Consider the following 14,363-nt stretch of genomic DNA (forward strand, 5'->3'; position numbering starts at 1 on the left):
ATATTCGATTCCTTACTAACTCCTTCTCTCTCTTTCTCTCCTTACAGCTAGGCCACGCCGTTTGTCAAGCGTTGACAATTTGACGCTCTGCACGGAGAATCATCCTTGATAGCACAAAGAACAAAAGCAACAACTCGGCTAGCTCGCAGCGCTTGAGCAAGGATTAAGCGAGCTGGTGTGAGCGAGAGAGTGCGAGAGAGCGCGCAATAGTAGACAGAGCCAAGTACTCTGAGATAGACACAAGCTGAGAGCTACAAGCACAAGCATGCAACACATTATGAATCTGGCAACGCTGCTGCTGGTGGCAGCCGGCCTGCTGCTCGTCCAGGCGGACAGCTCGCAACACATGACGAACAACGGCGGAGGCGGACACATGGGCATGGGCGGCATGGGTGGCATGGGCGGCATGGGCTCACACTCCATGGACGTGAGCCCAGCGCCGGGCTACGGCGTGCCGGCCATACCCAAGGATCCGAATTCGCGCTGCGAACAGATCACGATACCCATGTGCCGGGGCATCGGCTACAATATGACGGCGTTTCCCAACGACATGAATCACGAGACCCAGGACGAGGCGGGCCTGGAGGTGCATCAGTTCTGGCCGCTGGTGGAGATCAAGTGCTCGCCGGACCTCAAGTTCTTCCTGTGCAGCATGTACACGCCCATCTGCCTGGAGGAGTACCACAAGCCGTTGCCCGTCTGCCGCAGCGTCTGCGAGCGTGCGCGCTCCGGCTGTGCGCCCATCATGCAGCAGTACAGCTTCGAGTGGCCCGAGCGGATGGCCTGCGAGAATCTGCCGCTGCATGGCGATCCCGACAATCTGTGCATGGAACAGCCATCGTATACGGAGCCGGGCAGCGGCTCGGGCGGCAGCGGTGGTTCGGGCTCGGCCGGCTCGGGCTCCGGTTCGGGTGGCAAGCGCAAGCAGGGCGGCAGCAGCGGCTCGGGCGGATCGTCGACGACGTCCAACAAGTGCAAGGGCAAGAATTCAAAAAACTGCCAAAATCCCCTAGGAGAAAAGGCAAACGGAAAGGAGTGCACATGCTCGTGCCGTTCGCCGCTGATCGTCCTGGGGAAGGAGCAGCTCATGCAGCAGTCGCCCATGATGCACCATCACTGGTACATGAACCTAACTGTGCAAAGGATCGCCGGCGTACCAAACTGCGCCATTCCATGCAAGGGTCCGTTCTTCACCAACGACGAAAAGGACTTCGCCGGCCTGTGGATCGCCCTGTGGTCGGGTCTATGCTTCTGCAGCACCCTCATGACCCTAACCACATTCATCATCGACACCGAAAGGTTTAAGTACCCCGAACGTCCCATTGTCTTCCTCTCCGCCTGCTACTTCATGGTCGCCGTCGGCTATCTCTCGCGCAACTTCCTCCAGAACGAGGAGATCGCCTGCGACGGGCGACTGCTGCGCGAGAGCTCGACAGGACCGCACTCCTGCACCCTGGTCTTTCTGCTCACCTACTTCTTTGGCATGGCCTCGTCCATCTGGTGGGTCATCCTGAGCTTCACCTGGTTCCTGGCCGCTGGCCTGAAGTGGGGCAACGAGGCGATAACGAAGCACTCGCAGTACTTCCATCTGGCTGCCTGGCTCATACCCACGGTCCAGTCTGTGGCCGTGCTCCTGCTCTCGGCCGTCGATGGGGATCCCATTCTGGGCATTTGCTACGTGGGCAACCTGAATCCGGACCATCTGAAGACATTCGTGCTGGCACCGCTGTTCGTGTATCTCGTCATTGGCACCACCTTCCTCATGGCTGGCTTCGTGTCGCTCTTCCGGATTCGCTCGGTGATCAAGCAGCAGGGCGGCGTTGGCGCTGGCGTCAAGGCTGACAAACTGGAGAAGCTAATGATCCGCATCGGCATCTTCTCGGTGCTGTACACCGTGCCGGCGACGATTGTCATCGGCTGCTACCTGTACGAGGCGGCCTACTTCGAGGACTGGATCAAGGCTCTGGCCTGCCCCTGCGCCCAGGTCAAGGGACCCGGCAAGAAGCCCCTCTACTCTGTGCTCATGCTCAAGTATTTCATGGCTCTGGCGGTGGGCATCACCTCGGGCGTGTGGATCTGGTCGGGCAAGACACTTGAGAGCTGGCGTCGCTTCTGGCGTCGCCTGTTCGGGGCACCGGATCGCACTGGCGCCAACCAGGCACTGATCAAGCAACGGCCACCCATTCCCCATCCGTATGCGGGCTCCGGCATGGGCATGCCCGTTGGCTCGGCGGCTGGCTCGCTGCTGGCCACGCCCTACACACAGGCCGGCGGCGCCTCGGTGGCCTCCACCAGCCACCATCACTTGCACCACCACGTTCTCAAGCAGCCAGCGGCCAGCCATGTATGACATGGAGAGTCGGGAGGAGCTTCAACCATGGGTGGCGGCAGCGTGCTGGGAGGTCACGGCACACTGATGAGCACGGCGGGCATGAGCAATAGTACGGTTGGCGGCGGCGGTATGTCTGGCATGGGAGCTCCTCCTGGCAGCTTGTTACAAGGCAGTGGCGCCAATGGCGGCGCCCCTGGCACTGTCTACGGCAATGTCAATGGTGGCGGTGGTGTGGGTGGCGTTGGTGGTGTTGGCGGTGTTGTGGGCGGCGGTCAGAGCACAGCGCCCGGTTCGGTCATCGATTCACGAGCCGTCTCTGTGGTGGTCACACTGCCCGGCGGACCCGGCTCTCAGCATCCGGGGCAGGCATTGAGCGACTACGGTCCCATATAGTTAATGGTACGCCCGGACACCGCGCACTGGGTCTCAACGAGCAGCTTTAGTCAGCTGTAAGAGTGCAGTTAATTCCCTCTCTCCAAACAACAAATCTCTCTCTCTTCACTCTATCTCTCTGTCTCTGTCTCTGTCTCTGTCTCTCACACCTGTCACTTTCTCGGAGGTTTATTAAGCGATTGCCATATTAATTTTTTGTAGCTGTAGTTTGTTTAGAGAAAGGCGCAAAACAGATTTTAAGCGATTTGCCCAAGATTCTAGTCCGTAAACCTTATAAACACATATACGAGTATATCAGCAGGCGACAAGGGCAAGCAAAGAGAGGCAGCGAGCACAGAGAGGGGAAAACGCTCTCTAGCAAATAATAGTTGAGCGAGATGGGAACGAGCGAGCGAACCAGGCGCGCATTTTGTTGTTCTGAAGCGGCTTTACCTTTTGGTTCTTTCCATTCAATTCTTCAACAAAATAGACTGAGAAATCGATAAACGAAATTGCATTAAACAAACAGAAATCAAGAGAAGGAAACAAAACAAATACAAAGAGAGCAAAAGCGTTTGCCAACACTGCCAAGTCAGAGCCACGAGCCATATTTCGAAATTACAAGTAACTTTTAATCAAACTACCTAAACTATTAACCTTAACCTAATACATAGAGTCACATTTAATACATATATATATATTACGAAGAGACACACACACACACATACACATTTCGAATTCGCTAAGTGCGTTATGTTTTAGGGTTGTCGCTGCATCCACATTGCAGAGAGTGAGCGAGCGAGCGAGCGCACAGTGTTGCAAAACCATTTGTAAATTATTTAAAAACCTAACTTAAGAGCCAGCATTATCCAGCACTAATTTCTTGTAAATATTTTTCAAATTGCGCTTAGTTTGTAAACGACTTTTTTTGTAACTTATCCTAAAAACTAAAAGCTAAAAACTAAATAATAGTAATTTGCATTTTAGCGCTGCATTTAAGCTCAACAAAACAAAACAGAAAAGAAAAGTGAAAAACTGAATTTAATTTTTACACAGAAAATTTAATAGAAAAAAATAAAATAAACTGCATTTAAAGAGCAAAGGAAAATTGTATAAAGTAAAACATTGAGATAAGAGTATTAAATAAATGTAATTTTCGTTTGTAAACGAAATCCAAAAACAAAACAAAAATATTTTTCATGCATTAAAAATCTATTGTATTTTTATTTAATATATTTAATATATATATACGAACAACAATTACAACTGTTGTTGTTGGCATTTCGAAACCAATTTCACATACGAAACAAAACGTAAAAATTATCTATAATTAAATATATATATTATATTATAATATAGCAACTCTATGTGTAATGTTATAGCAACTATAACTATTTCTATAAAATCATCAATAATTAAAAAATACAAAAAAAAAATCAAGAAAAAATAAAAATAAAAAACACTGTAATAAAAATTACTTTAAAAAAATTATACTTTTGAGTTTTTATTTTTTTGGAATTTTATTTTCATTTTTCTGTAAGTAGATTTTTTATTTTCTGTTTCAGCTTGAACTTTTTCTTTTCACATTGAACTTTTGTTGATATTTAGCGTTCATAAGAAAACCCCTCTACACTTATACGTATCATAAAAACGAAGCTCTCCAAGTTAAGCAAACAAAAAAAAAAAAAACAAAAAAAAACAAAAAAAACCAAAACAAATAAGAAAACAAGTAAATATTAATTAGCAAAAATTTCTCTAAATGACGTACAATGTTTAATATACTTACACATATACATATATTGAAAACAAAACAATAACAAAAAAAACAAACAAAAAATACGCGTACTATTCGATGTTGTTAATAAGCTTAATAAACCAAAAAATTTAATATATAAATATATTATATATTACAAAATATTAATAGTAGATTTTAGTTTGGAATGTGGAAAAATTTGAGAGGAAATCTTAGAGTTTCGGCATTTGAGAAATTTAGTTTTGAGCGTAAATAGTTAACGCTTTTATCGTAATAAATTATACTATATATATACACACAAATATATATATATTAAAGGCTAAACAAGTGTAACGAATATACGTAAATGAAATGTAAAAAAAAAAGGAAAAATTGAAAGAAAATGAATACGAATACGAAAACAGATTAAAATTAAAATTAATCCATTTTTACGTTGATTTTTTGTGATTGAAAATTCATTTTCTAAATTGATGAACAAAAATTGATTGCAATTTGCCCATGTATACGATTTTTTAATTTTAACAAGAAATTTAAAATTTAAAATAAACAAAACGAGCAAAAAACCATATTACATAAATGGATTTGGGTTCAGATCGATAGATGTTATAGCGAGCGTGATTGAAGGGATTAGTTACACACAGAAACCAGTAACCAGAAACCAGTAACTTGACGTCAAGTGTAGTTGTGAATTGTATTTTGTGAAATGTAATTTAAAAATAAAGAAAAAGAAAAGAAAAATCATAAATAAAAAAAAAAAAAAGATAAATTATATATACAATGCATATTTATATATAGTATATTAAAATGAAAACGCAATGAAAGGCATTTAATACTTTAAACAATACAAATAATGCAGATATTATTTTATTTACAAGCAACAAAATAATAAACATTTTTAAATCAAAATGCTGTTTGAAAATCATAAAACCAAAAATACGATTTTGATGCACGTCTAAAAAATCTCACTAAAAAAAACACTCAAAACAGAGAGGGGAAAAAAGAAATTCCAAACAATAGACGCAAAATAATATTAAATACATTTGTAATTGACAAAAAAAGGAAAACATTTAAAATAAAATCTAACATAAAACAATTAAGAAACTTCTATTCCGGGTGCCTAGCTTGGTGATATCCTAAACTCCGTGTTTACAAATGCGCAAACAAATTAAAACTTGAAAAAGGAAACACTGCAGCATCAGCGATATTAGTATTGCGCGGGCAATTTCAACTTTCTGCATATCACAGGCTTTTACTCGATAACAAAAAAAGGAATAGTTATCGATTTTTAGAAAAAAGCTCGATCTGCACGCTCAAAACACGGATCTGCTCTCTAGCTCTTAATGCCTCTTTGGAAACGGTATGGTATGAAACGAATAGAAATAGAATAGAAATGTAGACAGACTATGCAGAAGTGTTAGTCCTTAAGAGAACAATAAAGAGAAGAAACTGCTGTCTATGCCACCTAATAATTATAAATATGAAAGTACGTAAGTTATTCAGCATATCAACAATTAGCTTTATCAAGCATAAATACTCTTAAGCAGCTTAATGAGTGTTGCCTGTCTCCCTGTCTAGCTCACAGTCTGTACTCTCCGTTTACCGCTCTGTCTGTCGGCCAAACAAAAGCAAGAGCTCAGAAGAGCTACAAATCATTTCAGTTGTCTATGTGTGTGCAGCAGTATTCATGTGTTATTTATATTTGAGTAAAACGAAGCTCGAAGCTCTCTGCAGCAGCAGAGAGTGTTCCTTTCCCATTGGTCACTTAACGTTCGGCTGTAGCGAGCCCCACAACATTTGAGCGCGACCTAGGCTCTGAGTAAAAGTCGCCCTATATAAAGGGCAACAGCTGCAGCATTTCTTCAGTCGCCTAAGCCTGGTGGGGGTTATTCGTACAGTGCAGTAAAGTGAAGTAAAGTGTCTGCAAATATTTAATGATCGCTCAGCTAAGCATTTAAGATTTGGAGCAGTTCAAGAGGAAGAAGAAGAAAAAGAAGAAGAAGAAGAAGAAGAAAAAGAAGAAGAAGAAGAAGAAGACGAAGACGAAGACGAAGAAGAAATACTTAGACGAAATATTTGGAGAAAATGCTTAGAGGAAATAGAAGAAATTCTTGGAGGAAATAAATTTTTTATAGACAGAGAAGCGGACGGCTAAATCGAGTCTGCCATGCCTCCTTAACAAAACCATTGTACCCTGATTTCTCATTTTCAATGGGTTCGGGGTGTAAAAAAGTTCGATTTTTTCTCTGGTTTGAGGCTTCAATTGTCGCCTAATGTCCGCTGCTCAATGGACTATTAAAGGTGCTAATGGCCATTGGGCCAGTTGGCCATTGACTATTTGGCCAGCTTGGCTCATTTATAAGCAATGCTGAATTACATTTATTTGCTGACGGAACAAACATTAGAAATACGAATTGAATGTTTCGTTGTTCGTTTTTTATGGGTACAATGCTTATCAAACGGTGTGGAACTGTTTATTTCGATTAGTTTAGTGAAAGAGTCGATAGATGTTTATTATATTGATTTTATATAAATATTATAAAGGTAGCATTGGATACGCTCTTCCTTAAAAGGAACAAGCAATATAAATTTATTATCGATTTTTCCAAGACCTTTTCATATTCTTTTTAAAGTCTATATATCATTGTAATATCTCTGGCTTTTCAAAGTCGCAAAACTATAGAAGATATGATATATATGGTATATTATCTAATCACATCCCAGTCTTTGTCATACTCAAGCAAAAGCCCTTTTTAAAATTAAAAAAAAAAAAAATACAATTGAATTCGACATTTAGCTATATTTATTTTTTAGATATTTTACAAGCGTTTCATTGTAATCATAAATAGATTAATATTATATGAATTTCTATATATACTATATAGTATATAATTGCACAATCAAGTGACTCTTACTTTGTACGTAAACTCGTTTTTTTTTTTTTTTTAATGTATTGTTCACATGGAAGATCCTGTTGCATTTCTAATCAAATTCCCATGTTCTAGTATTGGTTCTATGGTTCTTCTGTATTATATCACATACAGATGCTTGGTAGGCTGTGCTTTAATATCTTGCGTATTGTTTAATCAGAAAGTTTATTTTGAACTTAAAGTAATTTGCCAGCTGCACGTCTAGTCAAAATTTGAGTTATATAAAATGAAGCTGACAATTGGACAATTGGAATTTCTGTTGGTACGTACTTTTGGGCTCTTTGTTGAGCACTTAGCTTTGGCGCAAATATATAAAAGTAAAATCGAATTACAACAAGCTAACAACAATTTGAATTAAGCTAAAGACAAACAAACAAACACCTGCAAATTCTATGGCGAATCAAACTATTTCATAATACTCGATAGGCTCGTGTAGCCGCTGTTGCCTTGGGTCGTCTCCTGGCGTCGACTGCAGCACGTGCAGCAGCACAGGTTTCGCACCACATCCACGAAGCTCGTCTGCTCGAAGTCATCCAGATCGTTCATGAAGACACCAGAACTGATATCCTCTGCGGTGCGTGTGCCCACAAATGCCTTGAGATCGGAGACGGGAAACCCATCCTTATAGTACGTCTTAATCGTATCATAAGCGTCCATAATGACAGCGATGAACAGCGATAGCACAACGTAGATGTACAGCGAGATAAAGGAGTACAGGTAAATCTGACAGAACCACCATAGCCAAGTGGCCTTGTTGGAGAGCGTCGCGAACGTAGCGAACATATCGTCGCCATTGATCAGCGCAAAAAGGCACTCAGAGGTTGTGGCCAGCGATCGGAACTTCATATGATATGGACCCAGTATAAGCCAACCGCAGAACACGAAGCCCGCATATATCAGCAATGCGGCGATTAGGAAGCGTAGTATTTTCGGTGCAGCTTTCTTCAGAGTGAGTATTACAACATTGTAGGTCTTGAAGAAGCCCAAATAGCGTAACACACCGAACCACACCAGCATATTGCCAATGCCCAGAAACAGTGAGCAGGTATCCCACTGGTCGACAACCATGTAACGGCCTTCGATTTGTTCTTTTAGCGCCGAGCCAATCATTAGCAAGACATCGTTAAAGATGATCATAATATACCTAAAAGACACAGATAGTTAGTAATAATGTACCATAATATATATATTTATTAATTTATGTCACCAACCAAAAGTTGACAAACTCCAGTCCTCCATCAAAGCTCAGTTCCTTGCCGAAATGAGAGCGGAAGAAGTTTTTGGTGGTGCACTTCAGCAGGTAAGCTCTCCAGAGAGCGCGAGTGCACAGCGCAAAGGAGAGGGCGCAGGTCAAGAGGACGAAGATATTGAGACTGCTTCTCAGTATGGCATCGAATCGTGCCTCCGAAATGAAGTCTGTGTCGCCCTTGCACTTCAGGCGCGTAGCTTCAGCATCGAGCGACAGCAGCATTTGGCCATCGTGGTCCCGATTATTGAACAATATAGCTATGTCGAACCTAAAGCAATCGGGCGCGGACAAGGCCCCCGCGTTGGCCTTAAAATTCACGGTTTTAATATGGAACGATAGCTCCGCTGTAACCAGCGATGCGAAGTTCACCTCCACACCTTGACTTAATAAATATTTCTCGACTCCAATGCTGGATACATTTGGCGGCAGTTTCTCGCACAGCTCATAGATATGTGGATCAAAGATATATGACTCATTGAAACCAAATATTGTGCCCTCTTGATAATTCTGCATGCAGAGCGTCAGCGGTGGCATCGTATTATTAGCGGTGGGATAGAAATAGGGTCCAATGGAACGGCTGACATTGCCATAGCCGTCCAGGGCAAACTGGACCGTGTTAAAGAACTCTGATTTCTCATATAATGCAAATGGTCCCACGGCAGGTGGATAGCTCTCAACTTCACGTGACGAGTCCCAGCCCTTCAGAAACAGGTGCGAGAAGGCAATGCGATTATCCCACGTGTAATTGATGTGATTGTAGCGAGAATGGGCAAACAGGCATAGCTGCATCGTCACCAAAATTATCTTCACGATCTGAAAGCGACAAACAAATAAATTAAATTCGAATTCATTTAAGCGACCAGAAACCGCTAATTGAGCAACAACAGCTTAAGCATATATATAGTATATTGTTATAAATATATTGAGCGAACAACAAAAAAGATGAGAATTGTCTAAAATGCTAAAGCAAACATAAATTTTATATACCTGAAAGATCTTTTTTTTATCCTATTTAGTACACTTAAAATGGTCTATTGTTCTATAAGCATAACAGCTACGAGCGCACTTACATAAATATGTTTGTTTGTTTGCAAAGTAATTAAACAATTGATTAGATTGTTGACGTAAACGAAAAATTTGTGCTAATTATTCGTGGAATCATCTCTGTGGGGAAAAGTGTTTGAATATGAACAGAGTATATACATACAGTATATGAACAGAGTATATGTCTATAGTGATAAAGGCGAACTAAAAATACTCTCTATCTAGCCATACATACATATTCATATTCATATCTAATTAAAATCATTTCTTTTTTATTTTCTATATAGGAATGGCTACGACGCAGACTATTAATCATGACCTTAGAAAAAAGTCCCTAGTCAAAACAATTATTTATCATGTGGCTAAGTAAATGCTTTAAAGTAAGTGTATTACGTGTTTCTTTATTGTTAGAATCAGAGATAAGGCCAGGTAGGGCTGATGTAAGTGTATGGGTGTGCAATCTTCGGCTATTGTTTAAACAAAATAGATAGTTGTAGGTAGCTGCTCAATTTTAAGTGCCTTACAAACGGAATAAATGTTGAGCAATATTTTTGGCGCGGGCGGAAAAATTTCATTGTTTAAAAGATGTGTCACCCACAGACAATTCGGACCCCTTTGCACGGCCATCACGTGAGCAAAGTTCGACCAGATGAGTGGAGCGGAGAGGCAGGTTTATGAGTATACATGTCTGAGCGTTTTTGTTCTTTACCTGCACCACAAATTTGTAGGGAAACTTTCGGCGCGCTTGCCATTTCTCGATGGGATTCATAAAGAAGAACTGCAGCTTGCGTCGCATGCGCTCCTCGTTGTACGAGGCTGCTGAGGATGTGGCCGTTGGAAACTGCGGCTGCTCAACATGACCCTGGGCTGATGCTGGTGCTGCTGAGACACTGGCTGGAACTACGTTTGGCGCCACTGTCACCACAGGCGTTGACTGCTGCTCCATGCGTCGCCGCAAGATCCTGGTGTTCACATAGTCATCATCGCTTTCGCAGCGCGAGTTTTCGCCGCTGCTGGGCGTATGTGGATGGTGTTGTGCAGCTTCGTAGCTGTCCGTACGGCGCTTGACGGCTGGAGCGGCAGCAGCAGCAGCTCCAGCGCCGTAGTTTTGCATTTCAATATATTGCACTGGCTGCGTGTCGAGGTCGCAGGGTGTTGCGTAGTTGCCTCAGTGTAGAGATTTCCTTTTGCTTTAGTTTCTCCAACATGCAAAAGAAATTCCACACACACGCAACAGGCAAACGAAACTTGGGTATATAGAAATGGTTAAATGCGCGACTGCGACGTTATTTAAGCGAATTGATAATAAATACTGCCAAAAATTATAATGTACGTAAATTGCTTTGTTTTCGCCAATGTTGTTATCGTCTCGATAGGCCGATAACTTATATTCGGATTTGCGATACCCTCGTGACAACAAATTAAAACAATACTCACGACATCGAACACTTGCATTTGACCTTAAGTGCATTAAGGGTATTCTTATTAGTGATTTCATATTAACAATGATATAGAATTCCAAAACTAAATAAATAAAACGCATTTAAGCAAATTTTAGGTTGCTCCTTTCTTGAAATTGGTTCTTTTATTGTTTATTTATTTATTTATTTACTCTCATCGATAGGTCGTGAGCACGACGACAAACTACGTTGTAGCACTATCCATAAATTGCGCGCGCGCGTTTAAAATTTGAATAAGAGTGGAGCGATTTTGAAAAGCAGTAGTCAAAATAAAAATAAAAATCGGCTTAGAATACAAAACTTAGCATAAACTAGTAACTAGTCGCCCGTGTTATTTTGACTACTGCTTTTCAAAATCGCTCCACTCTTATTCTTTGATTTCCCATGAAACCGCGTCAACTGTAGCCGATTCTGATGACGGTTACTTACCGTTACTTTTTACTGAAAACTTTTATCATTGATAATATAACACATTTTTGAATGTATGTTTAATGATAAAATCAATGTTTTGAAATAAAAATAAACAAATCAGGCTTTAATCATAAACATGAGATTTATAAAGTTTCAATGACATGATTTATTTTTCTTAAAATACAAATAAATAACCTTACTTTAAAATAAATATTACAGCTAAACAAATAAATAAATCGAATTCATTTAAATTGTACACTTAAGCACATGACCCTTTGCTCTTTATCGACACCTCTGCAATTTATAAAAAATAAAATATGAAATAATTCATTTATTAACGTATAAATATAGAAACACTCACTGATATTTAGACATGTCGAATAACACTCCAATTGAGTTTCTCCCGTATACATATATCCGTCAGAGCCACAAACTATTTCATCATTTTCATCATAGACTTTCGCACAAATTTTCTCACAATGAGCATCATTGTCCTGTTGGCTCTCGGCTGGTGGTTCGGGTGAAAACGCTGTTGGCGCTGGCTTATAGCCGGTGTCCTGTTGGCATAGGAAATTAAAAGAGTTTTAAATTTCAAGAAGGTCGTTGATATGGAGGAGAATATCTATACACATGTGTATATTAATGTATTTAATGTTTAATACATAATCATTCTTGCAATCGCTCCAAAAAAGCTTGAATTATTGAAATTACTTAATTCAAAGTTATTTGGATTGTTTTCTAGTCTCTAGTAAGACGGTGAAAGTATTAGAAAATTTAACTATTCGAAAATGTTGAAATTCGGAAACAAATTAAGGCTGATTTAAATCTTTATGATCGCTACCGCAGTACTTTGATTGATATCAAACATCCGAAGCGGGAAGAAAGTTGTGCGCCGAGACATTTAATGGAGTGCTTGGCATTTGTTAATGATGGAAAGTAGCCATGTTCTTCACAGTCATTAAGATTGTGATCAAATTTTCAGCTGATACAGCCGCAGCCGAACGCTTATTATTATTTCTTTTTCTATTTCTGAGTTATCTAGTTTGAAGAGAAAATACTGAAGAGAGATAAAAATAGTCTCACCTGGTTGACATATTCGGCGCTCTCCTTGGGCTCCTCCTTCACGGGTGGCAAGCTCTCGGGTATGGGCGCCACGCTCACAGCGGGCGTTTGTGGTGGTGGTGCAACTGTGTGGGTCTCGTAGTAATATTTTTGTCCATGTGGCGCATTCGTATAACTAGCCGATCCTCTGATCGCATCATGCTCCGTAAACTCAAATCTCACTGGCTCGGGAGTCACTGTCTTCTGTGCACCATGCCTGACGTGACTGTAGGTCGACGCTGGCGGCAATTGAGTGGTGCGCGGTGTCAACGAAGTGGACAAGATGTGCTTCACGGACTTATTGCCATCCGACTTGACAACAAAGGCATTTTGTCCTGCCTGGTAGCTGCCGCGCACCACAGTCGAACTATGTGGTGCAGGATCCTGCTGATAGAAGAGATCCGCGACTCGCAGAGGCTTGTTATAGCTGGAAGAAGCGCTGCTATCCAGCAGCTGTTGCTGATGTTGTTGCTGCTGTTGCTGTTGTTGTTGCTGCTGTTGTTGCTGTTGCTGCTGTTGTTGCTGCTGCTGTTGAACCAGTCTCTGTTGCTGGTAGTTGATTTGATCACGCTCCAAGTCCAGCTGCTTGTAGTTGGGCTCGCGTCTGGGCAGGAAATAATCATTGGTACTCATGAAATGCAAATAGCTTTCCGCTTCCTTGGACAGCTGCGAAGTCTGCTGATAGTTGTTGGCAAATGGAGCGACATTCTTCACATTGTCTGTGTCTTCATAGACGGCATAGCCGTTGGCAGTTTGTGCCAATTGCTGAGGCTGCTTGGTCGGTGTCTCGGCATAGTTGGCTACATATTTGGTGGCCTCCATTGGTATGGCGTATTGCTTGATTGGTGCATATCCTGGAAACTTCTGCGGCTGCTCCTTGTTCGCATTGTAGTGGGGCGGCGAGGCCTTGAAATTCGGCGTATACTGATTGACATTGTAGTTGAATTGTGGCGCCTCCTTGGGCCGATAGAACTGATTCTTGCCCACATCCAGCACTGGCGCCGCATCCTTGGAGTGGGCAAAGCGATTGCCGCCATTGCCAGCATATGGCCAATTGCCATTGAACTCACGCCGCAGCAGCTGCTGTCCAGCGAGCACTGGCGGTGGCATCGGTGGTCGCCAGGGAGTTGGTGGCCTCAAGTTGTCTCCATTTGGTCGCAGGCGTGGCCCTTGTCCTGGGCCAACACCAACACGGCGATTGGCATGGAAATTGGGTGGGGGCTCCCTCAGGAACTGCATTATGCGCGCAGTGCGAGGCGATGCAGTAGTCGCTGCACTTTCCACTTCCCGCTGCAGGCAGACTGCAGCCAGCAGCAGCAACACACTTAACACATGCATAAGGCCTGGCATTATGTTGCTTCTGCTATTCCTACTCTTCCACATATTTGAGTCTGATCTGTACGAAAACTCGCGTATCGCGTCGCGTTGTGTCTGACTTCTGCGACTGTCGATCAGCATTTAATTCTGCCGTTGGCCGCGCAGCTCTTCGGTTCTTCAACTTTTACTTTACTTTTACTCGAAATAAACAAATTCCGATTTTCTTAAAATTTAACCAACAACAACAACAACAACGACGACGACGACGCACAGCCAAACGCAGACAGAGCTTTGTTGTTGAGCTTCTTTTGTTTCGAACTGGTTGTTTGTTGGATTGATCTCTCCTATTGCGGTATCTGTTGGCAACTGAAGCGCGATCCGCGAAGTGAGGAGCTCA

The 14,363-nt window shown here is 42.2% G+C and overlaps 4 protein-coding genes across 4 annotated transcripts; 2 read left to right on the forward strand and 2 right to left on the reverse strand.

The window, feature by feature from the left end:
• Positions 1-265: 265 nt before the first annotated feature.
• LOC108612343 (frizzled 2) lies at positions 266-2,350 on the forward strand. The gene has a single exon (XM_018005222.2). The coding sequence runs from the start codon at positions 266-268 to the stop codon at positions 2,348-2,350; it is 2,085 nt and encodes a 694-aa protein (XP_017860711.2).
• Positions 2,351-2,377: 27 nt separating this feature from the next.
• On the forward strand, positions 2,378-5,558 carry LOC149269224 (uncharacterized). The gene has a single exon (XM_089468879.1). It carries the CDS (start codon positions 2,378-2,380, stop codon positions 2,723-2,725), a length of 348 nt encoding a protein of 115 aa, XP_089325005.1. The 3' UTR covers positions 2,726-5,558.
• A 1,676-nt stretch (positions 5,559-7,234) lies between these two features.
• On the reverse strand, positions 7,235-11,080 carry LOC149269225 (mucolipin-3-like). The gene is made up of 3 exons (XM_089468880.1): positions 10,387-11,080; positions 8,596-9,446; positions 7,235-8,528 (listed from the first exon to the last, which is right to left on the reverse strand). Exons 1-3 carry the CDS (start codon positions 10,789-10,791, stop codon positions 7,790-7,792), a joined length of 1,995 nt encoding a protein of 664 aa, XP_089325006.1. The 5' UTR covers positions 10,792-11,080; the 3' UTR covers positions 7,235-7,789.
• A 610-nt stretch (positions 11,081-11,690) lies between these two features.
• On the reverse strand, positions 11,691-14,312 carry LOC108620643 (uncharacterized). Its single transcript, XM_089467883.1, has 3 exons — positions 12,632-14,312; positions 11,910-12,105; positions 11,691-11,842 (listed from the first exon to the last, which is right to left on the reverse strand). The coding sequence occupies exons 1-3, from the start codon at positions 14,105-14,107 to the stop codon at positions 11,808-11,810; spliced, it is 1,707 nt and encodes a 568-aa protein (XP_089324009.1). The 5' UTR covers positions 14,108-14,312; the 3' UTR covers positions 11,691-11,807.
• Positions 14,313-14,363: the final 51 nt, after the last annotated feature.

The sequence above is a fragment of the Drosophila arizonae genome, chromosome 4 (assembly GCF_054131065.1).
Source record: "Drosophila arizonae isolate 15081-1271.41 chromosome 4, UAZ_ARI_1.0, whole genome shotgun sequence".
Classification (NCBI taxonomy): Eukaryota; Metazoa; Arthropoda; class Insecta; order Diptera; family Drosophilidae; genus Drosophila; species Drosophila arizonae.

What these genes read in the sequence shown, in the direction of transcription:
- LOC149269225 (XM_089468880.1), bottom strand. Translation starts at nt 10,791, where the DNA reads ATGCAAAACTACGGCGCTGGAGCTGCTGCTGCTGCCGCTCCAGCCGTC. An exon ending in CCTACAAATTTGTGGTGCAG is followed by an intron (nt 9,447 to 10,386) that starts GTAAAGAACAAA and finishes TGTCGCTTTCAG; the next exon opens with ATCGTGAAGATAATTTTGGT. An exon ending in CTGGAGTTTGTCAACTTTTG is followed by an intron (nt 8,529 to 8,595) that starts GTTGGTGACATA and finishes TGTGTCTTTTAG; the next exon opens with GTATATTATGATCATCTTTA.
- LOC108620643 (XM_089467883.1), bottom strand. Translation starts at nt 14,107, where the DNA reads ATGCTGATCGACAGTCGCAGAAGTCAGACACAACGCGACGCGATACGC. An exon ending in GCGCCGAATATGTCAACCAG is followed by an intron (nt 12,106 to 12,631) that starts GTGAGACTATTT and finishes CTATGCCAACAG; the next exon opens with GACACCGGCTATAAGCCAGC. An exon ending in TTCGACATGTCTAAATATCA is followed by an intron (nt 11,843 to 11,909) that starts GTGAGTGTTTCT and finishes TATAAATTGCAG; the next exon opens with AGGTGTCGATAAAGAGCAAA.
- LOC149269224 (XM_089468879.1), top strand. Translation starts at nt 2,378, where the DNA reads ATGGGTGGCGGCAGCGTGCTGGGAGGTCACGGCACACTGATGAGCACG.
- LOC108612343 (XM_018005222.2), top strand. Translation starts at nt 266, where the DNA reads ATGCAACACATTATGAATCTGGCAACGCTGCTGCTGGTGGCAGCCGGC.